The sequence below is a fragment of the Cibotium barometz genome, chromosome 3 (genome assembly GCF_041138505.1).
Source record: "Cibotium barometz isolate CiBa-2024 chromosome 3, ASM4113850v1, whole genome shotgun sequence".
NCBI classification, from domain to species: Eukaryota; Viridiplantae; Streptophyta; class Polypodiopsida; order Cyatheales; family Cibotiaceae; genus Cibotium; species Cibotium barometz.
Window position 1 is genome coordinate 38,139,745 of NC_141048.1, and position 26,164 is coordinate 38,165,908.

General features: G+C 42.5%; 1 protein-coding gene across 4 annotated transcripts in view; it reads left to right on the forward strand.

Moving 5' to 3' along the window:
- The window catches only part of LOC147640033 (uncharacterized), an 86,569-nt gene extending 68,106 nt beyond the window's left edge, over positions 1–18,463 (forward strand). For all 4 annotated transcript variants that reach the window (XM_086776454.1, XM_086776447.1, XM_086776437.1 and 1 more), the window contains one exon: positions 17,897–18,463. In XM_086776454.1, coding sequence (XP_086632580.1) covers positions 17,897–18,145 — 249 coding nt within the window. In that variant the 3' untranslated portion in view covers positions 18,146–18,463. The remainder of the gene's footprint in view (positions 1–17,896) is intronic.
- The last annotated feature ends 7,701 nt before the right edge of the window (positions 18,464–26,164 follow it).

Below are 26,164 nucleotides of genomic sequence, written 5' to 3' on the forward strand. Positions count from 1 at the left end.
GCATAGGTATAGCAGCCTCAAAACCCGCCTGAAATTGATTAGCATTCACCCAATTATGGTGTGCATGTGACATCCCCTCCTGATTCATTATTAGCATTTACCGTTAGAATATGTGCATCTCTGTGAGAGGGAACTGGACAATTTATTGGGGTTTATATATTTTCTCTTCATTTATGCCAGTCATCTGTTGGCTATTGCCATTGTAAAAGCCTCTTGCATAATAAAGGTGATCTTGTCAACAATTGTTCTCTCTCCCCTTCTCTCTCTCTCTCTTTCTTTGTCTATGCTTCCGCCTGTTTATACTCCAACATGGTATCAGACGACTAGGTCCCGGCTCCTGTATGCCCATCATCTGTGTTTTGATTCCCTCTCCTCCTGTGTTTTCTGGAGTGCTACGTTCTTATTGAAGTGCTGCGTTTTTCTCCTGCTCGCCCTCCTTTCTCTCAGCGTTTTCTTCCTGCCGTGCTTGTGCCCTTTGCACTTTCTCCTGATAGGTGCACTGGTGCTGCGTTTTGCTTTCCTAAGCGTTTGCAGCAGTTTTTGGGAGGAGTATGGGCTGTTTTACAGCAGGGACAGCTTCTGGAGGTGGTGTATTGGCGTGTAGTGCAACCCAACAAGCGGCCCCAACAACCCTGCTTCTTCCCTGGCTTCCCCTCCCTCCGGTTGGGTGTTTTTGGTGCGCTTTGATGTACTGTTTTGCTGCTGTCCAGCTCCTTTCTCTCTCAGATTTGAGAGGGGGCTGATTGGTCCTCGTGCCTAGGCCAAGGCTATCGATGACCAGTTAAAGGCAATGGGTGCTGCCTTGTCCTCTGCATAGTTGATTGCACTAATTCTCACAAAGCTTCTCCGAGAGTATGATGTGGTTTCTCGGGCTTTGAGGTGCCAGGTCACAACTAGTTGAGGACAACATGAAGTGCAAATGCGAGATTAGGACGTGTTACATGCATCTAAAGTCCCGCTTTGGGCGGACACTGCAGGGTTTGGGTGACCAATTGATAGATCGTGATGTCCGTGGCCACCCCTTCTTGACTGGAAACATGCAAGCTCTTTTCTTAGCTCTTTCACAAGCTGGATGTGTCTTCTTAGCTCGTTGTTGATGACGACTTCTCCATTATGCATTGTGTACGAGGTCTTGACAAGATGTTTTTGGTGGTGCTCGTTGACCTTGGGTTAACATAAGGATTCTTGCTTGTGTCTTCAATTCTACTGTGTAACATTCTTTCTTTGTGCGGACACTCGAGGATACTCAAGAGCAGTGTTTAGAGTTAGTATCAGAGCTTAGAGCACCAGTCGATTTTTTTTTTCAAGGTACCCATAGGTTTGGGCAGGCGGAATTCAAAACTTCTCTTCTTTGCAGCTGTGTTTTCGGGTGCTGCTTTGTTGGGTCATACCATCCCCGGACTAGTGGTTGATTCATCAACCAAGAGCCACACCCAAAACCCTTACTTCATCGCGTATCGGGTGTGATCCCGTCTTCATCACTTTGTGCATTGGCAAGCGAGGCATTTGAACTTGGTGGCAATCAAGCTTGTTGAGGACGATCAATGCCTTGGATTTTTGCTTCTTCTGGGTGCAGTCAGCACAATCCTGGCAGAGGAATCTTCGGCGTCTTCTTCGACTCCGATTGGTACCATGGCTTCTCCAGAACAAATGGCGGAGCTTTTGTCAGGCATGCATGCTATTCAGCCGGCTATGGTGGACCTTACAGCAGTCCAGACAACGGTCCTCGATTCCCAACATTCCAGCTGCGCATCAGACTTTCGGTACCCCATCCGCAATCGTGTCCCCGCCCATGTCTAGGGCCGGTTCGTGTGCGCCAGCATCGAGACCCGACTCCTTTTTCGACAGGGTAGCACTGTTCGCGCTCTCCCAAGAAGCGATTGTTTAGCACTGCTCCCAGCCCTCCCGACAGTCCTTCAAGTAACAGTAGCTCATCGACTTCCTCTTCCCGTAGTTTTTCCCCTTTGTGGAGCCCTTCTCATCGACAACGGCACCCTTCAGCTTCAGGCGGAGGTAGAGATGTTATGACTCGGGATGAGTGCACTCAATTGCTCAAGTTGATCAAACCCTCTTAAGTTTTTCGGTAAGATGGATGGTGAAGTCATCACCAACTGGATGTGGGAGATGTCGGTTGTGCTTGTAGAGCAGCAGGCGGTTCAGATATGTTCTAACTTCACTTGGTTCGCACGGCTTTTGATTGTGGCGCTCTTCTCCGATGGGAAGACTATGTTCACCATCACACTATCCGTAACTCGGAAGATTGTCATGCTGCAGTCCTTCGCCAGTTCCTTCCGGTTCACTTCGAGCGTCATTTGAAGTGGCAATGGGAGCACATGCTCCAGCTTTTTGGAGAGAAGATTCCGGATTACCTCTCCCGCTTTTGGAAACTTATGCTCATGCTCCCATGGACCGTCTCATGGTTGGAGCAAGTGGAGCGGTCTGTGGTGGTCTTCCTTTTTTGTTTTTGTAGTCTGATGACAAGGTTCACAAGCCTTAGACTCTAGAAAAGGCCTTTAGTTTGGTTGTAAGCCTAGCGGGGCGTGTCGTGTGACAGACTCAACCACGTGTCCAAGAGATAAAGATATAGAGAGAGAGGGGAGAGAGAGAGAAGGGAATAAGGATCTTGCACAATACACCACACTGAGCGGGGAACAGGTCCCACCCCCTTTCAGGAATTTATTCAGGAATAATCCATGGGCACGTTGGCCATGATCAATACAATCAATGAATACAAAACAAACAGATATGCCGATGTAGGATATCCAAGTCGATGTTGATGTCGATGTCGCATCGTCTTGCCATCTTCATTGAAGCATGAAGATCATCTTCTCCATCATCATCTGGAGAGGCTCATGCTTCTTTTATACTTGGGAAAGCCTTGCTTTTTGCCAAAAAGTGATGCTTTTACCTTTTACTTTGCTTTTGGTCTTTTTGATAGTAAAATATTACTCAACTTAATCAAAAGTTCTTGTTTTGCTTTTCTAGCTTCAGGGCCTTGCTTTTTTGCCCTGGAGCTGCTTTTTGAAAAAGCGGCTTTTAGCTTTTTGGTGCGGCTTAGTCTCCTCTTTCCAATGGTGTCCTTGGCTCGCGGTCAACCCTGTTTGGCTTTTTACCTTTTTCCTGCTTTTTGACCAAGAATGGTGCTTTTTCTTAATCAAACCTTATGGACCTTGTCCCCATGTCTTCTTCCACCCATTTGGTGTTTGGGCATGGGTTTCATCATGTGAAATAGAGCTAGGAGGGCGAAATAGTTACATTCCCTTTCTCTTATATCACAGTTGTCCTCAACTGCGGACTGCAAGTGTTCCAAGCACATTGATATGTTCCATGTATATTCATGTGTTCCAAGTACATCATGTACATCCATATGTTTTCAACCCATCTGGTGAGCTTGTGCATCTGGTCTTTCCCATATACGTAGTGCCTTCTGCTCGTCTGGCAACATCTCTATGCCTTTTCTTTGATCGGTGTCCTTGTTCTTAATGATACATCTTCATGGCCTGTCACATGTGTTAGATATAATAAATGCATACTTACCTTATGCAAAAAACTAGACACAAGCTAGTCAAAAACAAGTATGCAGCATTTGCGTCTACTGGGTATTCCAGGTACTGGCCAGGTAGTCTGGAGCCGAGTGGACTATTACATGCCATAAATCCAAGCATTGTCCATACATCAAAAACAGCACACAAAGTCAAAGAAATTCAAACATACATCAGTATGTAGTGCACAAGTAATGACCCTCCTGTTCATGGATTATCCTGTTTGGTTTCATCGAAACCGTGCTGAGCTATTTGGTTTCTGAGGGAAATTGCTCAAACTCTCGCTCAAGGCCGTTTGGTCACTAGGACTGCCCGAGAATTCTTGCACAGTCATTCGGAGCAACAGCCGCTTACAGGTCACACTTTGGCCAAGTATCCTACGAAAATGCTTCCGAAAACCAGGCGGATTAAGGGGATGGCCATAAGAATGGGCGCATCATGGCATCGTAAGATGTCTCGCTTGAATGAATTAGTTGGTGCTAGAAATGTTAAGAAAAGTAAACGAGAAGAGTGATAAGGAGTAAAGAAGACAGAGACGCTTCCCGACCAGAAAGCAAAGTTACCACTAATGGTATAATCGGGATGGATAGGCTCTTTCAAGCTTTCCCCCCTCAAAGAACCGCACGTGCAAGTTTCCTCGCATACGGCTCAAGCGGCGAAGAAGAGTCACGGCTGGGCCGGCCTCAGCAGGTCACCGATGGACCCACTACGTGTTCTGCTATCACTCCGCAAGTTGCGTATTTGCCTGTTTCCAATTCGCTCTCCCCAAGTTGGTTTGTAATACTTCTCTCTCCTTTTCTTTTGGGGCACGAAAGGAAAATTCTTTCCCTTCCCTCGTCGCAACTTCGCGATTGACTCATATTCACTTAGTACCGCTCGCGGTCCCGACCGCTTCTACTCCCGTGTGGTCAATAGAAGTGGCCCGGTAACAACGTTTCGTCATCCAGGATTCGAGTCAGCACACTGGTCGGCAAATTGTCGCCTATCTTACCTTTGTTTGTTTGAAGGTGAGCCAAAGCTTTTCGGATCGTCTTCTGCCCACTAGACGGTATCTGATCTCACGACCAGACCTCCCGAGGGGAGCCCATTGGGTTTACCTTGTCGACATGTTGACGTTATTACAAGGAAAAGCGATCGTGTGCTATACTCCGGTGATCATTTGCCGATCGGGGCACGCAACCAAACGTCGTGTCCCAAATCACATCCCTACAGGGGCCTACTCAATTACAGCTCGTAGGTGCTAGGCCGCTTCTACGAAGCGTCGTCGCACAGTTCACTGTGGTTGATCAAAAAGAGTAGTCTGGCTTCTCTTAGCGGGTTCTATGTTGCTAAAGAATTGCCAGTTCTCTATCATCAGTAACAACTAGTTTATTCTAGCTTAAGAGATGGGGAAGGAGGCCCCCTCACGTAATTAATAAGGAGACCCTCCCTTCCGTGGGAGCTCCCGGTAGGGCGGGTGAGCGGATAACGGGAATCGAACGAGATAGATCACCCATAGGTGGTTTGCCTCCTATAACAGATATTTCACGGATAGGTCCTTAGCAACCTCCACCAGGTTGCTTCATGCGGGGCAGGACCGATAAAAAGGACTCCTCGGTCTAAAATTCTAAAATTGAACGGATTTAAAGAGATGAAAGACCGGTGAGAGCGGGGACACACGACCGGCTGGAACCTAGTGACCTTCAGTTCCAACATATTTACTCAATTTCCAAGAATGTTCCAAGCAGCGCAGAAAAACGCTCTTGTTCGGCAAGCTCTTCCCTTAAAGAATTACTTCCTAGCTCCTAAATGCTATGCCTTGGTTACAAAAGGCTCTCTTATAATTCGTAACAAAGGGGATGTTGGCCAAGGATAAGGTCGACCTAAAATGGGAACAATATAAGGACATCGGTCGAGTAACTAAATGCACTGTCTCAGCCAACTTCCGGGTCAATTGGCCAAAACTCTTTGTTTGCCGCAAACAGATCATGTTGAATCTGGGTGTTGACCCAGAAGTTCGACTAAAAGAAACCGAGTCGATGAAAATAATAGATGGGTCGATACCGCACCCTTGAAGGTCTATGAGAAGCAAACCCATCTTAAACCACGTATCTCGGGTCCGCCTTTGATGCTCAGTGCAAGTAGCCATCAAATTGCATTGACCACCCGACTATGAAATCCAATACAGTCATCTGGGCCATCTCGTGGCAATGATCGTCCGATTGCGAAGTCCAATACAATCATATGGGCCATCTGGTTGCAATGACCGCCCGCTCACCAAATCCAATATAGTCATCTGGTCCATCTGGTCGTAATGACCACCTGACTGCGAAATCCAATTCAATCATCTGGGCTATTTGGTCGCAATGACTGCCTGACTTTGAAGTCCAAGATATCTGGCATCGTTGTCGTCAATGGGTCATCTGGCATCGTTGCCTCCCATATACAAATGTCCAATGGGTCATTTGGCATCATTGTGCCACCCGAATTCAAATCTCGTTCAGGCATCGTTGTCGTCCAATGGGTCATCTGGCATCGTTGCACCCAAATACAAATCTTGCTCCCTGGGCTATCGGGTATTGTTGCCACCCAAACTAGAGCATGTACAAGTAATCATTATAAGCAGAATAATGATCAATTCCAGTCCAATATATATATACAATGAAGAGGCCTAGAGGTACAATCTCTCCCTCTTGAATCTGTCTTGATTGCAAGACGTCGATACACTTGTACTTCAAATATATTTGAACCAACCACTTCCTCATAAACTCAAAGTATATCTGGATAGTCCTTGGAAGTACTTCTCTAGTAGCCTTTTCGCATCCATTTCCAAGAGAAATTTTATGACCACTTCTTTTCTCTTTTTCTCACTGAATGAAACACAATCTGTTTTGGCTCTTCCATCCCTGATGGATCCTTCAATACAGGGTCCTCTTGGGGTAACCCTCTACATGGTTTCCATAAACTGTCATGGTAACCCCTAGTGATTTGAAAGGTCCAACCGATAACATGCACGGTTGATCTTCTTGGTTTCCTGAAGAGGTCCATATACCATCATTCCCTGACTTGGGCAATCCAAAGATAAAATCCATAACAATACTCTCCCATAGAAGTTTAGAACATTTAATGGGTGCAATAATCTTGCTAGCTTTGTCGATCAAACTTTGACCTTCAGACAAAACATTCTTGAACATAAAGTTCAATGTGCTTTCTCATGGTAGGCCAATAGAAGTAGCTCTTCAAAGCTTGAAGTGTAGTCAAGGTGTCTCTATGCCCCATGTAGGGAGGAGCATGGTACTCTTCCATTACTTTGGTCTCAATTCCTTGTGTCACACAGGGTTTGCATGATAAGAAAACCCTACTTCATGACATAAAAAAATCACCAAATCTCTAATCTGCAATCTGTTCTTTGAAATCCTCTTTGGTAGCATAAGGATCCTTCATCAAAGTGAAATCCATATGGTAACCCACAGAAATCGCATAGCTTAGGGGTCTCCGAGGTAATGCATGTGCTTCCTTGTTGTCTTTGACATTCATAGGCCACAACGTGGCCTGCTTGGTTCAAGACTACTCCAATGCAATCTCATCATGTAATTTGCAGCGGAAGTCTTTGTATTGGAGGATCCTGTTACACAAATGCTCACACCGTCTTCTGTATCCTGAGTTTCGTGAGTTTAGCAATCCACTTTAATACTTCAAACTTTAAAGAGATATGAGAACTGTACACCAGATTGGGTCCCAAATTACCCACTGAAGGGCCCCTATCCCGTTACTGAGATAGTATTTGCTTTAGTACTTTAGAGAGAATGATTGTGGACTGTAGATAAGCCAAACGCAAGGTCTCGGAGGATCAGAAGCTTGGCGATGGGACCGCGGTGGACTGTTCTAAGCTATGTAAATATGCTGAAAATGCTTATGAATGATGTGTTATCTTCACCAGATGACTGAAGCATGTATGGATGATGCACGTAGGCGGAGGAACTGCTGTAGAACTGATGCAGGACTGAAAACACAGGTAGGACTGCTGTAGAACTGTAAACGCAGGGCTGGACTGAACGCAGAGATGCCTGCTGAACTGGGGCCTGAAAAGGTGCTGAATGTAGGCGCCTATGTTCTGAATGGCTGCGCCTAGCTCTGCAAGGACTGTAGTGTGCTTGGACTGCTGCGTTGGACTGCTTATGCTGTTAGACTGCTGCGTTGAACTGTAGATGCTGATTGGAAGCAAAACGCAAGACCTCCTGGTTGGAGAAGCAAACGCAAAAGCTCCAATAGGGCTGGATTAGTCTAGGGCTGAAGGCGTGGATGCTCCTAAGGCTGAGGATGAAGGCGCCTAGCTTCTGAAGACTGAATGGATGTCTAAGCCCTATGCAAGCCTATTTATACTAACTAGGGGCTGGTCATTTATTTAATAAAGTTTATATTTATAAATGACATTAAATGCTAAATAAATACCATAAAATATGGAAAAAATACCAGATAAATCCTAGTAAATTCCCTAAGGCTTCTAAGATGTTCTAAATGATGCACATGCATATGAATGCATATTATGCAGGATGCAGAGTGCTTTCTGATGCAAACCCTAAGGCTTCTATTGACTCTACATGCATGAATGATCTCTCCAGGTGGGTTAAGGGACTTGAGTGACTGACTGACCTGCTAAGGCTGAGGAATGACCTACGTAGCTCGTGCTTAACTTATCCTGGACTGAGGATGTACAGTGGGGTCACGGCATACGACAAATATCATCCTACTGGGTTCTAATAATGTACAACTGTTGCACTGTTGATGATGAGCCATCTTGTCACCATGCACTGAGTGCAGAGCATAGTTTCCAGAAACGGCGTTTCTGGACCACCGAAACGTGGAAACGTTTCGGAAACGTTTCCAGAAACGGAAACGGCGTTTCCAAGTTTTATTTTTTCCAGGGTTTAGAAACCCGCGTGCTCTTTTTCGCCAGCATTTTGCGCCTTCTTTCCGCCGCCTGTTTGGAGCTGCTCTACCCATCTACCTTGCCCTCTACTCCTCTACCTCCACATCAGCCCTCTACCACGCCCTCGACCTCTCTACTTGGGGCCTCCACCTTTGCCATCTAAGCTCTACCAAGCAAGAAGGAGTCACACCTTGCTCACAGCCTGCAGGACCAGAAAAACAGCCTCCACTTCTCGAATCTCAGCAGAGGCAGAGGACCACGATCCTACCATTTCTTCATCTGAGCCTGACTCTCATGAGTCGGAGGATGACTCCTCCATGGATGATCTTGATGAGTGATTTTTGGAGCACTTAGCTCTAGGATTTTGTCATGCCAGGAGCTGCTGCCAGCCTGCCAGCCACATGGATATTTTTTGATCATGTTTTGTATTTACTATAGTCTATGCATATGGATTATGGATTATGGATGATGGATGATGGATGATGGATCTTGTTTTGTATTGACTCTTTTGAGGCTTGACGCCGCTTGAGCCTTGAGCCTACAGTTGTCATTTCTGAATTTTGATCTATCATTTGAGCCTTTGACATTGAACTTGAGCAAAGATGTATTTTTCAAGCTTTTGTAATGTTTTTATTAATTATATATGTATGTATTAAACCCTAAAACCGAAACTCCGTTTCCCCGTTTCTTCCCGAAGGCTGAAACTCCGAAACTCCGTTTCCCGCCGTGCTCCGCACCCCCGTTTCCGAAACTCGTGGAAACTATGGTGCAGAGTGCATGTGACACATCATGTTCAACCACAAAAATGTATAGAATAACGAACACCAATCTTTTGCTAGCATAAAGTCTGAATGCTTCAAAAGGGTTTTGTTTCAGCTTTGGTCCACAAAGATTCCATGCCTTTCTTTGTTGAAACATGCAACGGGCTAAACACCATTGCAAACCATTCGCTGAACTTCCTGGTATGATGTCAATCTGATGATCTTCGGATTTCTTTGGCTTCTTTGCCTTCCTTTCCCTTACCTGCCATGATCAGAGGCATCTCTGATCCTGGTATCTCATGACTCTGGAAAGTGGTCCGAAACCCTCTCTGGAACAGGCAGTGAAAATGGCCTCGTATCTCATAATATACTGGACAGTGACATATGTAATGTAACTCTTGTCTCTCGCTCCATCTGGCACAACTGACAAATCGTGGCCTCAGCTGGTACTCGTCTAAATCTGCTAGTCTCAATCTCTAGCTGGTGTGAGGATGTGCGCATCTGACCAATAGCACACCGTACCCCATGAGAAAGATGAGTATCCATGTAGCTGGGTCTAATCACAAACCCATCCTTTGTGAGCTGGAGAAGATGATCTCTATAGAAAGCCATCTTCGTACCAAGCTCGTGTGTCGGCTGTATCCATGTCCTCCTAGTGTCCAACTGAGTCAAGTCTTGCCTGATAAGTCTGGTAATCTCTGCCCGTGTGAGAGAGAGGGAGGGTGCATCCATGGAGTACTGAAATGGAGGTAGCGTGTCCATACTAAAGCCATGCAGTTGGAACCAAGCTGTCATCTGTGCATACCAACATGATCCGTCTCCCTGTAATGCCAACTGTCGTGAAGACTCCAGGGCTAAGCGAGCATATCTGTCTCTAGGGAGAGCCCAAGTGCTATGTATAAAGGAGACTGATCGAGTGAGTGCCTCTACTACCAATGGGGGGGCAGCCATCTCTGCACGGATAATATCATGTGGTATGGAGGCCTTGGCCCTAATCATCCGGGAAATCATAGAAACCAAGGGCCACTCCATACATCTCCATCCATCAGTGCTACCAGCTCGGCTGTGGTGATCCACTGAGGGTCCCCATATCTCCACTCCATACAGCATGGCTGAAGTGACCAAAGTGTCAAAGAGCCAGAGCTTTGCTCGAGGTTCCTGAAACTGAACCTGCGAACACATCCTCTCTAGTCTCCCCAATGCTGCATAAGCTCTGGTCAATCTGGTCTCCGCTGCTCTCCTCAAGGAAAATAGTGGGCCACTAAAAACCACACCAAGGTAAGTATATGCATCTGTATACTCCACTATCTCCTGACGATATGTAAAGGTGGGTGCTGACCTCCTAACCCACTGTGCTGTGGTGTTAAACACCATCACCTTGGTTTTACCAAGGTTAACAGACAATCCACTGTCTTGTGCAAACGTGTGCAATGCATCCAAATGACGTTGCATCCCCTCTGGAGAATCTGAGATCAACACAATATCATCAACATACAATAACAGTGGAATCCATGTCCCTGCTAGCTGTGCTCCTCTGTCACCTTCCCGCTCTACATAGTCCGAAACCTCATCCACATACATCCCAAATAAGGTGGGAGAAAGGGGCCAGCCCTATTTCACCCCAATAGTGGAGTGAACCATCTCAGATATACCCTGAGTAGTACGTACCTGCCCCCCAACTGTCCTGTATAAAGCCATGATTCCCCAAATCAGCTTTGTGGGCACTCCCATCTCCTGTAGTCTGCGCATCAGTCTAGCTCTCGGTACTGTGTCAAAAGCTTTGGGGAAATCCACAAAGCAACAATAAATCCTCTTGCCATATGATCTGCCGCCCTCAATAATAGCTCTGAGTGTCAAGATATGGTCAAGAGTGGAGAAACCTCTCCTAAACCTTGCCTGCCCTGATGCACGTATGCCCTCTCTCTCTGCCCATCTACTCAACTCCTGCTCAAGAATAGATGCATATAATCTAGCCAATGTGTGACCAATCATGATGGTACGATAATTCCCAGGAAGCATGGGATCCCCTGACTTGAAGATAGGCACAATCGTGGACATATTTCAAGTCTCAGGAAAACCCTCACACATGGCTCGGTTAAACATCATAGCAATAAGCTTTGCAAGCATATCTCTGGCATGAATAAAGTGCTCTGCTACCAAACCATCACGATCATATGCTCTCCCAATCCTCATCCTGTCAATAGCTTTCCTTACCATCTCAGCAGTAAAGAAAGCACATGTCTATGTGCATGGCTCTGATGGGTCTGGCAGGGGCGGCTGTCCTGGTGTTGTGTACAGGGATGCTGCATACTCACCCCAAATCTCTGTGGAGGTAATGGCTGGTGATGGTGAATGCTCATGGAATAGTCTCCATGCCTCGCCTGAGTCGTGACTCATAAATAACTGATACAAATCCCTCTCTAACTGAGCAAGATAACCCCTCTTCTTCGACAACACACCACATTGAGTGGGGAACAGGCCCCGCCCCCTTTCAAGAATTTATTTAGGAACAATCTACGGGCACGCTAGCCAGGATCAATACAATCAATGAATACAAAACAAACACATATGCCAATGTAGGATATCCAAGTCGATGTCGAGGAACAAGATCTCAGATGCTGAGTACACCACGAGGATGACCCACAAGAAACTCACACACCATGAGAATGACCCACAAGAAACTATCACTGGGCTAGTACTAGATCCAATATCCAAAGTACAATGAATTCAAGTCCAATGAATCCAAATCCAATGAATCCAAGTCCAAGTCTAAATCCAAGTCCAAGTCTAGATCCTAATCCAAGGCAAAGCCTCACCTTAAGCTGTAAATCAAGGTTGGAGAGAAAGAGGGGCATCTCACAGTGATCGTGTGCCAGTACAATTTAGTACAAAGACAAGGTAGACAGTGATGTGTACGAGAAGGTGCTACTAGACTTTGCAAAGCAAGGTATCTGGGAATTTTTTTAAGGATCTTGGGATTTGTTGATAATGGGAATGATAGAGGGCAAAAGCTTGTGATCTTGTGAGTTCCTCTTGGTGGTATTGTGTTACTGGTTCCCTTTATCATTTTGTCATAGATTTGGGAAAAAACATTTTATTCCTCTTACTTGACTTATGGCTTGAGATCAGGGGAAAGTATTTTTCATTGTTTTTTATGCACATATTGAAAATATGGTGCTAAGCACCCTCTTACTTGTACTAAAAAAATACGCCTTGGAATGAAGTTGTTTCTAAGGGGGAGCAGCTTGTTCCAGCCCTAGTGATGTGTTGAGAGAGGATAGCTTTCATTCAGTGTAAAGTTTCTCATTGTTTGCAAGTGTGTTCAAACTAGGATTGGAGTGTCTACTTTGGGTGCTCGCGTCGTTAAAGTGGTATCAGAGCTTAGGTTCTCAACATCAAATTTAAGGCAAAGGCATCCTCCATCCCTTGTAGAGTTGAAAGCTTCAATGTTCCAAAATTTGGGGGGTTTAGTTATGAAGGTCTGTAAAATCAATGGAAATCACTTCCATTTCTTAGCATTTGGTGAGATTCTTTCCTCTTCTTCTTCTTATTTTTCCCCGCAAAATGTTGTAGATGGATGACAAAATATGATTGACGATCATGGGGATCGTGATGAATGCCAGTTGGGTGCTGGTCAACGGCAAAGGCCGGGGCGCGTAGCTATGGAATTCATGGAAGGCTACCACTTGGTGTATTTGTCTTTTATGCGTTGTTTGGTGCGAGATGCTAGGGGCAATGAATGTCGAGTGGTGGGGAGCACTCAATGAGATGAGGTTAAGCGAGGCGATTAAGGGATCGGCGAGGGAGATTAGGGTCGTTGAATGCAGAAAGAAGACAGACAACGAATTAAGCCGTAGCTATAACATAATTATATATTATTACAGAATTTTGATCTCAACGTGATTTCATTATAATTAGAGCTTTGGCGCTGTTTCACACAGCAGGCTGAAGCTCTATCAGCAGATGCCGTTGTGTTGTCTTTGCAGCAGAGCAGCAGCGTTTTTGTTGTGTAAGGCGAAGCTCCTATCTCTAACATATTGAGGAGTTGAAGGAGAAGCTATTTGAAAAAGAGAGCTTAGTTGAGGAGCTATAGGAGAATGAAGGAAAGGACTATTCGGTTACAAACCTTCATAACATGTTGGGGAATTGGGCCAATAAAGAAGGGCTAAATCCAAGAGAGATGGCCATTGCTTTCTTGTTAGAAGAGGTTTATCAGCTATCTCGTACTTCCTCGGGGGTATTTATTGAAGAGCCAAAAGATAAACATGATTCACTTATCAAGTTTCAAGCTCTCGTAAGCTACCAGGTGCACATTGAGGTGAATCAGCCAACAAGTGCTTCAAAGAAGAAGAAAAGGACTTTCATGAGTACAGGTGACTCTCAACTTTCAAGAAGCAGATGCTTTTGAAGGCACATGAGCATCCAAGGGAAAAGCAAAGAAAACAAGGATTAGGAGCATCCAAGGGAAAAGCAAAGATAAACAGGATTCGCTCGTCAAGTTTCAAGCCCCCGTAAACTACCAGGTGCATATTGAGGTGAATCAGCCAACAAGTGCTTCAAAGAAGAAGAAAAAGAGGACTTTCATGAGTACAGATGACTCTCAGGAAGCAGATGCTTTTGAAGGCACATGAGCATCCAAGGGAAAAGCAAAGAAAACAGGGTGTGTGGATGTATGAAGAGAGAGGCAATGGCGGGGACGCTTGTCATCGCTTACTAGAGTGCCCGTGTTTGCTGACAAATCTAGCGCATGTTTTAGGGGTTAAAACATGTGAAAAGAGGCCGAAAAAGGGTCATTTTTGTAAAGGCCCATTTATAAGCTTTTGAGTTCACACTCATTTTAATGCGGATGGACACCATTGAGGTTGGGCATCACACGTGTTAGGGGCACGTTATTTGGCAACGAGAGGATTAATAAAATAGTAACTGCCACCAGATGGAACCCCAAGAGAAAGAATTCCCTTTATACGTGGCTTTGTAAAAATTCAACCTCCTGGTCTTCATAAAAGGTGGTCGACCGTTATTCGTAAGGAGGGCCATTTATTGTTGGTGAAAGGTCACCTGCGCCCTGATCAACACACGCAGGTTCTTGCGAATGTTCTCCAGGCGGCTGCGACTCCAGGGAGATGCCCTTCACTCCACCATTTTGACGCTTTGCTTCCAATCGCCAGGCGACAACTGCCGTATATGTAGCTCCTGCCTGAGTTATACCCACTGAGTTGCTGTTGGCTAACGTTCTATTCTAGCTGCGCCTGCTATCAGGTATTGAACCATTCGCCAGGTGTCTTTTCCCTCCTGCTGTTCGAGCTGTACCTGCTGATCTGCTCGCTCTACCTGCCAAGTCTGTTCTAGCTGATGTACCGTACTTGCTGTACCGGCTTTGTTGCTGTTGACACCCGGCTCTACTATAGTTGCTGAATCTGCTGCCTGTCAACGTACAACACTTGCTGACTTTGCTGAAGACCGACGTGCCTACACCTGCTAACAGCTGCAGTGGTGGGTCCAGGGCATCACAAGGCAGAGCCTCACCTTAGCTGTAAATGAAGGCTGGAGAGAAAGAGGGGCATTTCATGGTGTTCGTGTGCCAGCATAAGTCAGTACAAAGACAAGGTAGAAAGTGATGTGGATGAGGTGTTACTAGACTTTGCAAAGCAAGGTATCTGGGATTTTTTAAAAGGATCTGAGGATTTGCTGATAAGATCGTTAAATGCAGTAAACCTTTGCATAAGGTTGTAAAAATATTAGTAAGGCTTCAATGTTTCATGATCGTCAACCTCTGCTACTCCTGCACTACCTCTGTACAGCCCCCTCCAAGATTTCTGTACAGAATTTCCATACATATTTGTTGTTTCAAACTGTGCTCCCTGTGTACGGCTAAATTTTAGCAGTATTTGTTGTACCTATCTTGCTTGTTTGGCTGACTGTACCTACAATACAGATCAGTACCAACTGTACCTTCTTTTTGGCTCCACACTTGCAGCTGTCTCTGCATATGTACTTGATTGTACCTGCAAATGTGCTGCTATACACCTGCTGTACCTCTTGTGCTAGCCTTTGTACTGGCTGTATCTCATTTTGTAGCTGCTTTACTGCCTGTTTTTAGGAGGATTTGTACCAGCTGTACCCTTGGTTGTACCAACTTTACTGGCTGTTTGTACTGTCCTATCTGTACTCATATTGATGATCACACTGTACTGCTACACCCAGGATGTTTCATTGCATAGGGCCACATGCTCTCACAGCCTTTCCAGGGGACTCTTCTCATTTGTTTTTTGCGATGGGTGGAGTATATTCAGTTTTTGATGTTGTGGGGGCACCACAAATGGACATGTCACTAGATGCGTCTTCACTAGAGTTTTGGGGGGATATGCTAGTTGGTGTGTCTTCACCCGGAATAGATTCCTTGGAGATTGTATCGATAACAGCTGGAGTTTTACTTTGGTGTATTAGTGGATGTATTACTTGGAGTATGTTCCACTGGAGATGGTGTCTAGATATACAAGTGTCGACATGAGCAGTATTGGCGCAGATACAGATTTGATGCAACACTTCTTAGGAGAATTGTTTTTGGTTATGCTTCTGTTGGAGTGCATTGGAGTTGGTGCAAGCAGGTTTTGGGATCCATCTAAGCCGATGCATTAGTGGAGCTGGAATTGGGGCGAAGCTGTTTGGAGCTGAAACGGCTGGTTTTGGGTGATTTTTGGTTGTTTGGGTTGTTTTGGGACTGTTTTAGGGATTTTGTGGTGGAATTGAGGCGAAGCTGTTTGGAGCTGAAAGGGCTGGTTTTGGGTGATTTTTGGTTGTTTGGGTTGTTTTGGGACTGTTATAGGGATTTTGTGGTTGTTTTTGAAGACATTTCGACAAATTTGCTTCATCTACTTTGTGGGGTGTCCAGGAAGGTGTGTATTTGGTTTATTTTTCTTTCTGGCAAGGTTTGCGCCAACCATTGATCTTTTGGTAAAGCCTGTGCCATTGGTACATATAGGGGCGGTTGGGACCTTTTGAAGATTATGGGCTGGTCAAAGGGTAGGTACTAGTGTTGTACAAGGTACAGCCGAGAGATTGTATGTCAGCTGATTTTTCTGTCTGCTTAGAAGGCCATGCATGGATTTTAATTGAGCAAGGCATAGTGCCACTTCATTGGTGTGCATTGGCATTAGAGAGCTACATGGATGGTTGTCATGTTGATGTCAGCCATATGGATTGTTTCAATAGTATGGACTATTTCAATGAGTGGTCTTCTTGTTGGACGGACTAGGATCATTGGTGCCACTGTTTTGGGTGTGGATCGATCAGTTTCGCATGTGCCCATAAGTTTGGGTGCAGGTTCATTGGGTTCCACCGGCGCTCACAACTCCTGGCTACTGTGGTGTGAGCTAGCTGTGGACGTGGGTGGAAGAGTCTCATTGGAATTCGTTATTGGTTGGTTTGATGTGTGTCCCTACGCCCTAAGTTCGGTTATTAGGGAGGTGATATGTTTGTTGGAAAGCTAATACTCTGGGTGAGAGTTTCACCACCTTCTCGTTGAGCCTTGAATTTGGATCGTTGTGGAATAACTTTCCTGAGAAGGAGGGGTGGTCTTGCCTACTATTGGCCTCTCAGAATGGTTTACAATGCACATGATACAGAATGGTTGGATGCATCCATGCTCCATTTGCATCGTATGTGTTTGGCTTTATTAAGTAACGTTAAGATTCTTTTGAGTTTTCCATGTGATCTGTTGTGGCTACAAAAAGAAGATAGAAAGGAAAATGAGAGGAATGTTGGAGTAAAGGCAGTAAAAAATGTCATTGTTTGAGGCAAAAGGGCTGAAATAAGGCAAAGGCTGTACAGGCTGCACCCATTCAAAAATTCAAGATTGTAGGGGCTGATTTCAAGGCTGTTGGGAAGCAAAGGCTGTGCACAAGTGATGGGTTACAGAAAAGGGGGAATTGAGTTGACTGTATGTTCACTGCAATGTCGAAAATAAGGTTACCCAAAGCAGTTTCATTATTGAAACGAGATGGTGGCTGGTTTTCAAAGTAAGTGGGTCAAATTTTGGCTACTGAAAATAAACCAAAGTTTTTGAAAAGTTAGTCGAACCCAAAGTTGCTTCAGTCAGCTGTTTCTCCAAAACAGGTTTCAGCCGAACTGACACATTTCCTGGTCACCATGAATGAAATTGCCCATCCGCAAGCAGTAGAGCAAATTGCGAAAGATGGATCTTCACAGGTACCAGTAGAGTGAAGATTGACGCTCAATCCACTCATTCATCTAAAGCTATTTGTTTCTGTTCTAGGCCCCTTATGGCTTTCACCATAGATGGCATTTTTCGCTTTGTTCTTGTTCTTGGTCTTATCACTGCCAAGCCCAGCCCTCCATAACAGTTAACCATACTACTTAAGGACATATCATCCCCAACCTCCAAGATCATACTTTTGAGAGCGTAGGGATTCAATGCATTTGTGCCAGCAGTATCACACTTCCATATACCACATTGCTCGTGATTATGCAGATCGTGGGTTTGTAGGTTGATTAAAAGTAAGGTCTAATTGAGCAAAGGAGTGAAACCTGGTTTGAATGTGTTCTCACCGAGTACTTGTGCCTTTGTGGTTTTTGATTCTTTTTAGTCTTGATGCATGTGTCCTTTCTCTGGAACAACAGTTGCTTCTAGAAAAACAAGGTTTTCAAGTGTTGTTTTATGACAGGGAAATGATAATGTTCACTTTGAGAAAGATGGATCATCAAAGAGAGGACGAGGTAGGGGACGTGGACGAGGCAGGGGACGTGGGCAATTTCATCCAAATGGTGGTCGCAGTTATCCAGTGGGTACCCCTCCACAGGCCAGCAGCCTTCCAAATACTGAAACAAAGCCACCCCTGGGACCCCGAATGCCTGACGGGACTCGAGGCTTTACCTTAGGTCGAGGAAAAGCACTCATCACCAACGCAGTATAGCCCGCTGGCTCTGGAGTCCCTTACATGTTGAGCTTGAAGTTTTGTCTTGAGAGCTTCGGTTCGCCATGCTAATCCTGCATCTAACTGGTTTCATGCAATACAAGTTGGTGGGAAGTGGTGTGCTTGCTCGTAAACCTGTAAATGCTTTGGCGTATTTTAAACTATGTTTTAGGAATCTGTACATGAAAGAGGCAGGCTAGTAGACACTAATTTACTTGGAAGAATGCTTTTTCTCTCTTTTTTTCCTAAGATTTCCTCCAAAATATTGGCTAGTACTGTTCTCTGCTTAAGAGTGATACGTTGGTTGCATCTGTCAAACTCTCTCGTCCTCCATCATTTGTTCTTTCATGCTAGTAGCTTGCAGATGAGATGGTAAAAAAACTTGTAATCAGGAAAATGGCACCTGGATGCTATTGGACTCAAATTACTTACTTACTCAAGGGATGCTTGTGTAATGTCTTCCAAATTGTCATACGTAAGTTTGATGTAAAAGGACAGTTGGGTAAGGGAGAGCATATTAATAGGCAAGTGACACTGTCTACAGAGGACACTGATATCTGGGGCTGCTGCAAGCCACTAGGCACTATTGAGGTAGGACTCCATTTGGTTGGTAGGGCTTCTTCTACTAGGCTTAGCTTCTGTTGTAGCAGGGCTTTTGTCACACACTATTGAGGTAGGACTCCATTTGGTTGGTAGGGTTTCTTCCACTAGGCTTGGCTTCTGTTGTAGCAGGGCTTTTGACACACCATCGTCACACACTATTGCAAGCCACTAGGCACTATTGAGGTAGGACTCCATTTGGTTGGTAGGGCTTCTTTCACTAGGAGCTTCTACTCTCGAATAGACTTTCTCCACTATTTATATGGGCACCAGGATTTGTTTGCCAGCCCAATAGCTTTGTCGAAGCATCCCATCGAAAAGGGGAAAGAGGTGGATGGATGAGGAATCAATAGATTGGGAAAAACCATGAGAGAGATTGGATGAGGGCATTGAGAGTTACGATATCCTTACTTTTTTGCACCCTACATAGTTCTTCTTCCAAGACGATCAACCTGGTTTTTACTTTGACCAACTTAAAAAATGAGCAAATAGGACCCTTTAAACTATCTTAATCTTCCCTCCCTCTCCTCAATATAGCATTCTTAAGGTTTGTTAATTGCTCTTACGACATCCTCCGAGGTGAGTTCAAAATTAGTTGACGATAAGTTGACTTACAGTTGAACTAATATCTTCTATCCCATGGTAATAAAAGACAAGGCTATGCATCATTGCTAGCTTGTGCATACATTTAATATATGTTTATCACTATACACTTCCTTCTTATCATCTTGTGAGATACTAGAATTTCTGTAAGCGGTGCTAGAAGCTATGGCAATGTCTCTAACTACCACTAATTTTGTCACCGAAGTGTGTAGGTCAATCTTGATCACCCTTTCTTTGTTCTAGAGTTAAAACCGACTCTTATTTAAATCATTGATTACCATTGTTGTTCTAATCCATGACCTACTAAAGAGTATATCAAAGGTTTGAGAAAGCTTGTATCTAGAAAGTATGAAAAGGGGGTTGTGAATGCCATACTTGTTGTTCTTAATTATGTCTCTCTCATTAATCCCATTGGGTAAACTCTTGCTTGAATAGCCAAAGTCTACTCTCTCAAGAGGTAGTAGTCCCTACTTCCCATACAAAGCTGCAATGATCACATTAATACCATAGAAACTGTTTGGGACTATTGAGATATGTAGGAATTTCTTATACTCCACGGCGCATAAGAACTCCTCCACTAGTGCATAAGAAGAATCATTCTTCCATATCTTTTGATTGCCTTGGAGAGGGGCGACTTCAAGATCTCAAAAGCATGTCATCACTCCTATCTCCTCTTAGGAAAATGTGTCTCCGTCTATCCATTGCTCTAGCAATCTCTTCACAACGGTACACTATTTTTGAGCAACACCCATATTTTCCATGGCTTGATTTTTAATTCATTGATCCTCTGGAGACAAAAGAGAAATTCCCAAAATATAATTCCCTTGAATCTTCTTCTAACACGCCTTTTTAACTTTCTATTCCACCTCTAGGCTATCTCCCTTGAGGTGGGGAGATAGCCTAGCGGTAAGGGCTCTTGCCCTACATCGTGACAGCTTGGGTTCAATAACCGCCCCCTTCTCCAGCATGAGGCGTCTCTGAAAATAACTCTCGCAATACAAAAAAAAGCTCTCTTCCAAAGAAGATAATCAAAAGGATAATCCTTGTATAGATGGCCCACTTCACAATCCCTATATAATGGTTAAATTTGGCCTTTCCTAAATCTTATTCGGGTATTTGGCAACTCTTTGATTGCATCCACATTGAAGCACTCTCTTTATTTTCTTACAAACATAAAGATTTCATTGTCCCTTTGATCCTTATAGTACGAGATGTCATCTTCTTGATCATGTTCTTCATACTTCTTAACATCCAACTTTCCTAACATATTGACTGTTTGAGGTGTAATCTTTTGATGAAGAAAGTTTAATGGCGGAATTAGTTTGTAGGTGGGTTGTTGCATAGGTATGATTCTTTGGCCCGTCTCTTGGAGTTGGACATGTGGTCATCACTGCGGCCCTTGGTACAAAGCTATGAAATGCCTCATAGATCCATATGTTAACACCCTTTTGGGTTACCACATTTTGCCTACTTATTAGTATTTACATTTTTTGATATATTTTAATATAGAGCATGAAAAAGTTTAGCCACGAGTTCTTTAAGTCCATGTAAAGGCTAGTGTTATAAAGCCGAATTTCCTTTATGTTGAGTCTTTTTTAAGTGTTGACCAAGTGTGAACACAAGGGCCCAGTATATAATTGAACTTTCACTGTATGGACATATGCATAATAGGAGGATTCTTGACTGTCTCATGTGGGAGAGAAGGTGAACTTGAGAGTTTGATTACATGTGCAAATGTGCCTCTTCGTTTCTTGCTTCATGTTTGTGAGAGAGACGGAGTGAGAGAGAGAGGGCGAGCTGATGAATTGTTTAGTGTTGCACAACATCATGATGAGTGACACGGTTAGAGCAAGTGAGTAGTGGCTAAACAATTTTATGCTTTTAATTGTTTACAAAATTGAATGTGTACATATTTGATCTATTCATTGAAACCCAAAAAAACTTGCTCAAAAAGTCACATTTGTATTAAAAAATCATAAAATTTTCTAAAAAACTTATAATTATTGTTCATGAAAAGCTTGTAACAGTATACATACCATTCTAGCAGTACACTATATATAGTTATAATGATATGTGCTAAAATAATTATACAGTTATAATGGTATGTGCTAAAATAAATGGAAATCGTTGAAAGGTAAAATACTCAACAAATAATCACAAAATGACACTTGCAAGTAAAGAGTAAGAAAAAATCTATATACAAGATTGGATCCAATTTGTCTTCATACAAGAGTGAGTCTCACTTTCTCTTAGTGTATTTTAATTCATATTACTTGAAATAGCTTGTGGGGCTCATATTAACTTTACTTTACATACATGTCCATCTTAGCTATTTTTACTTTAGTGCATATCTTTACTTTATATGTATGTCTATCTATTCAAAATTAGAGTTTTCTTTTAACCAAATAAATATTTATAAACTTTGTAACAAAATAAAATGTCTATTAGAGAACTTTCATACGTCGAAATAAATATCCATTGTCAATAAATATGGACGCCATCCAAAATGGAATAAATAACGAGCATCCAACAAAATGAAATAATAATGTGCTGATGCTCAAAGTGTTGTGTCTCAAAATCTTCTTGACTGTCACCAACTCACCTCCATTATTTAACCCAAGGATTTGCACTTACATCAATTATGCTAATCAATTAATAAATTAATTGAATAAATTTTTAAATATAAATAATCACATAAAATTTAACTAATCGGGATGATGTATCCAATACTATCACCATACATATTTGAAGTCACCTGTATACATTAAAAGTAGGCTACGAGATTGTTTGGATTCCCAATCGAAATCTATCTAAGAGAATTCATAATTGATGAAAAACATAAGAATATAAATTTCATAAATTACTTCTCATAATATGCCGCAGGGGTGGAAAAGTAACTATCGTCAGTTGTTACAAAATAATGGGACATGATCATGGGTGAGTGTGGGTGTAAGATGCAATCAACGGATAGGCGACGAGGGCATGACAAAATGACACTTGTAAAAGTATAAGTAAGAGAAAATCAATACACAAGATTGGATCTAATTTTTCTCTACACAAGAGCAAGTTAATGTTTTCTCTTGGTGTATTTTAATTTATATTATTTGAAATAACTTGTGGGGCTCAAAATAGCTTTACTTTACATGCACGTCCATCTCAAGCAAAAATAGCTTGCTTTACTTTATGTGCATGTCTTTACTTTACGTGCATTTCTATCTACTCAAAATTGGAGTATCCTTTTAACTAAATAATATTTACAACCTTTGCAATAAAATGACATGTCTATGAGAGAACTTTTACATATCTAAAAAAAATACACTGTTAATAAATATGAATGCCGCTCAAATGGAATAAATGGGGAGCCTCCACAACAAAATGAAATAATAATGTGTCGATGTCTAAAGTCGAGCATCTCAAAATCTCCCTCACTCGCCTCCATTATCCAATCTAAGGATCTGTATTTACATCAACTACGTCAATAAATTAATAAATAAATAAATTAATTAATTAACTTTATAATATAAATAACCACATTAAATCTATCTAATCAAAATGATGTAACTAATCCTATCACGTATATATGGAGTTACCCATGTATGCTTGAAATAGGCTATGTGACTGCCTGATTTAAAAAGGCGTTCTAGTCTAAACTCATCTAAGAGAATTCATAATTAATAAAAAATACGAGAATATAAGTTTTGTGAATTACTCTGCATAATAATAATAGTATCTATTCTTATTATGGAATATTAATAACAATACTATGAATTGCTTCGCATATCTTTTCTATAAAAATTAAATTTATTCTATTAAGGAATATAAATTCCATGAATTATAAGTCTTACGAGATGTAATTGAGATTGTTACATGTTCATTGATCTCTTTAAACTTTTAGTGGTTCTTTTGTAAGTAATATGTGGAGCTAACCTATACAATTTTTAAAGGGTAAGTACAATCAAGAGAACATGAAGTTAGGTTATCGATTCCAAGGTAGTTTACTTTGTGTTAGGCTTACCATGTATTGGATGATAGCATTATCAATCATTTGTTAATGGATGCACATGTTATGGTTTATATCTAAGGTAAGTACATCTGCGTATATGAAGCACATGTGCATAAGTTTATGGAGGCTTACCATGTGTTGGATGATAGCATTATCAATCATTTGTTGATGTATGCACATGTTATGGTTTATATGTAAGGTAAATATGTTCGCATATATGAAGCACATGTGGTTACACCCAACAATGGATTTGGTTGCTACTTTGCTTCTAAATTCTTTACATGTGCATGATGGGTGCTTTTAAATGCTTGTAAAATACACTTTATATAGCTTTTGAAATAATGTGTTCCTTATGAAGTTATATGAAGCTATATAATACCTTTAGTACCTATGACATTGGATTATAATTCAAGAGCTCATGTTTACTACACAAGCTATGGTTTACGACTTTTTCGAACTAGAAGTTCTAGCTATTTGTAACTTAGTTTTTGAATGCTTTAGGAGCATAAACTTAATTTAGCCACATTAATCTTTGCATAATCATACAAATAGACATTGTAAAGCTTAGGACGTAAATTTCATATTTTTTTTAACTCCATTGCCATTGCATTAGGCATTAATGATTAGTTAGAGCATTAAGAAGCAAAAAAGTGTAAATTCTAAACGGTGTCAGGTCTCAGTCTAAAGTCAAAAGCATGAACATGCAATGACTCCTTTCTCATTGTGCTGGAGAAGCCAACTTCAAAAAGGAAACCATCTAGTGATGCATCCTATGGTGCAAGGTTTAATTAGTTGTTCACCAAATATAGTAATGCTTTTTTATTGTTAACAGAGGAAACAAATTCGGTAGCTAAGAGATATTATATGTAATTCTTTACAGCATACACCATGGCCAATCTCTGTGTGTGTGTGTGTGTGTGTGTGTAGTGGTGTGGTTGTGTGTTTAGCATCATTGAGTTGACGGGCTAGCAAAGGTTACATGGAAGTCCATGTTATGCTAACATGCATCCAATAGAGAATGTTGATGTATATATGCACATGGAAAATCAAGATGAGGGCACTTGCTAATGCCTTCTTTAGCTTCTTGTATGCCCACCATTAGCATCATTTTTCACTTATAAAGATAATTAGTAGTACAAATATATGGTATACAAGAAGATGAATCTTCTATAATACCCTACATGACCCATAGATCTCTACAACCCTTGTAGGTAGTGGTGGTGGAAATGCCAAGATAACACATCTTATTCTCATATATGTAGAGATGCCATTCTTGGAAAGAATGTGTCTAAGTATGTCTCCATGCTTGACCCAAAATTGGCATTTGAGTGGGTTCAACAAGATCTGGTAGAGTCTCTATGTCTCAAAAACCTACCTAAAATAAGCAAGGTGCTCCTTCAACTTTGAGTACACAAAGGTTATCTATGAATATCTCCACGATCTTTTGAAAGAGATCCTTAAAGGTTGTACACATCAAAAGCATTGGAAGGTGGTAAGGGTGTTGGTCAGGCCAATGGCATGTCACGATAAGCATAGATTCCCCATTCCATGTTGTATTGTATTGATCTATTATATACAAATGGCTACTGTTCACACTTAGTTGGCCATAACTTAAAAATAGTCGGAGGCCAATAGTTCTAGCCTTAAGCAAGTATTTACACGAAGTTTATGACTTCCCTATTTTGAATTAAGCTTGGGGTAAAACCACTTTGTAACATCCAACACCGTCTTACAAAAGTAAGAATTGGGCTTCCATTCCATACGAGTAAGATGGCAAAGTGTCTTACGGTAGGTCAAACGGGTGAAACCATTTTAACATACAAAGTAGTTTAACAATGCCATTGCTTGATGTATGCTCTCTCTCTCTCTCTCTCTCTCTCTCTCTCTCTCTCTCTCTCTCTCTCTCTCTCTCTCTTAGCTAGCTTCTTCTCTACCTCTAACATCTTTGGATTGGGATTGAGGAGAGCTTTTCCATAGCTCCTTTTTGCCACCCCCCACTCTTGTAAGCTACCATTGGAGTGACACCTCTAGTGATGAGGTGACTTAGCTCCACTTCCACACTAACAAAACCTCTCCCTGGCCAATGTATTTTCCATGAAGAAGCCTAATCTCTATATATCATGCTGTCAGATTAGGACATACTCTCATGTCGTGCTATAAAGTTCTAAATTGCCATCTACCCATGCCAATCATTCCATGGTGGTCCCATTTCACCAATCATAGGGTGTGGACCACTTCTACCAACTATATAATGTTAAAGGATCCATGCCACTTGAATAACCAATGGAGGCCTAGCATGATGAACCTCTCTATCAGCTATCATAGTCCATGCCACTGGACATGCTGCCTACTACCAGCAAGGCTGTCCAAAGCTTCTCACACCACTTTGCCCTACATTTGGTTACTATACGGATTGGTCCTGAATTATACCACTTAACCTTGCATGACAACTTCATGGCATACTAACATGAAGAACCTCTCCATCAACTATCATAGTCCATGCTCCTCGTCATCCTGTGCCTACTACCACTAGGGTTACCCAAAGCTTTCACTATGCTCCAGATCCGGCTATGGATTATTCCTAAATCATACCATTTAGCCTTGCAAACCAACTTCATGGTGTGGACCATTCATGCCTTTCCATCCCAGCAGTAACTTCACCATAACTCGGGTTGTGACAACACAAGTATATAGTCACACCATTATGAAGGTTTTTAGCCACTCCGTAGGTTAACATAGTTTCACTTGCCCGACCTACTGCAAGACGCTTTGCTATCTTACCTACTCGAATAGGCACTCATCTTTTGTAAGAC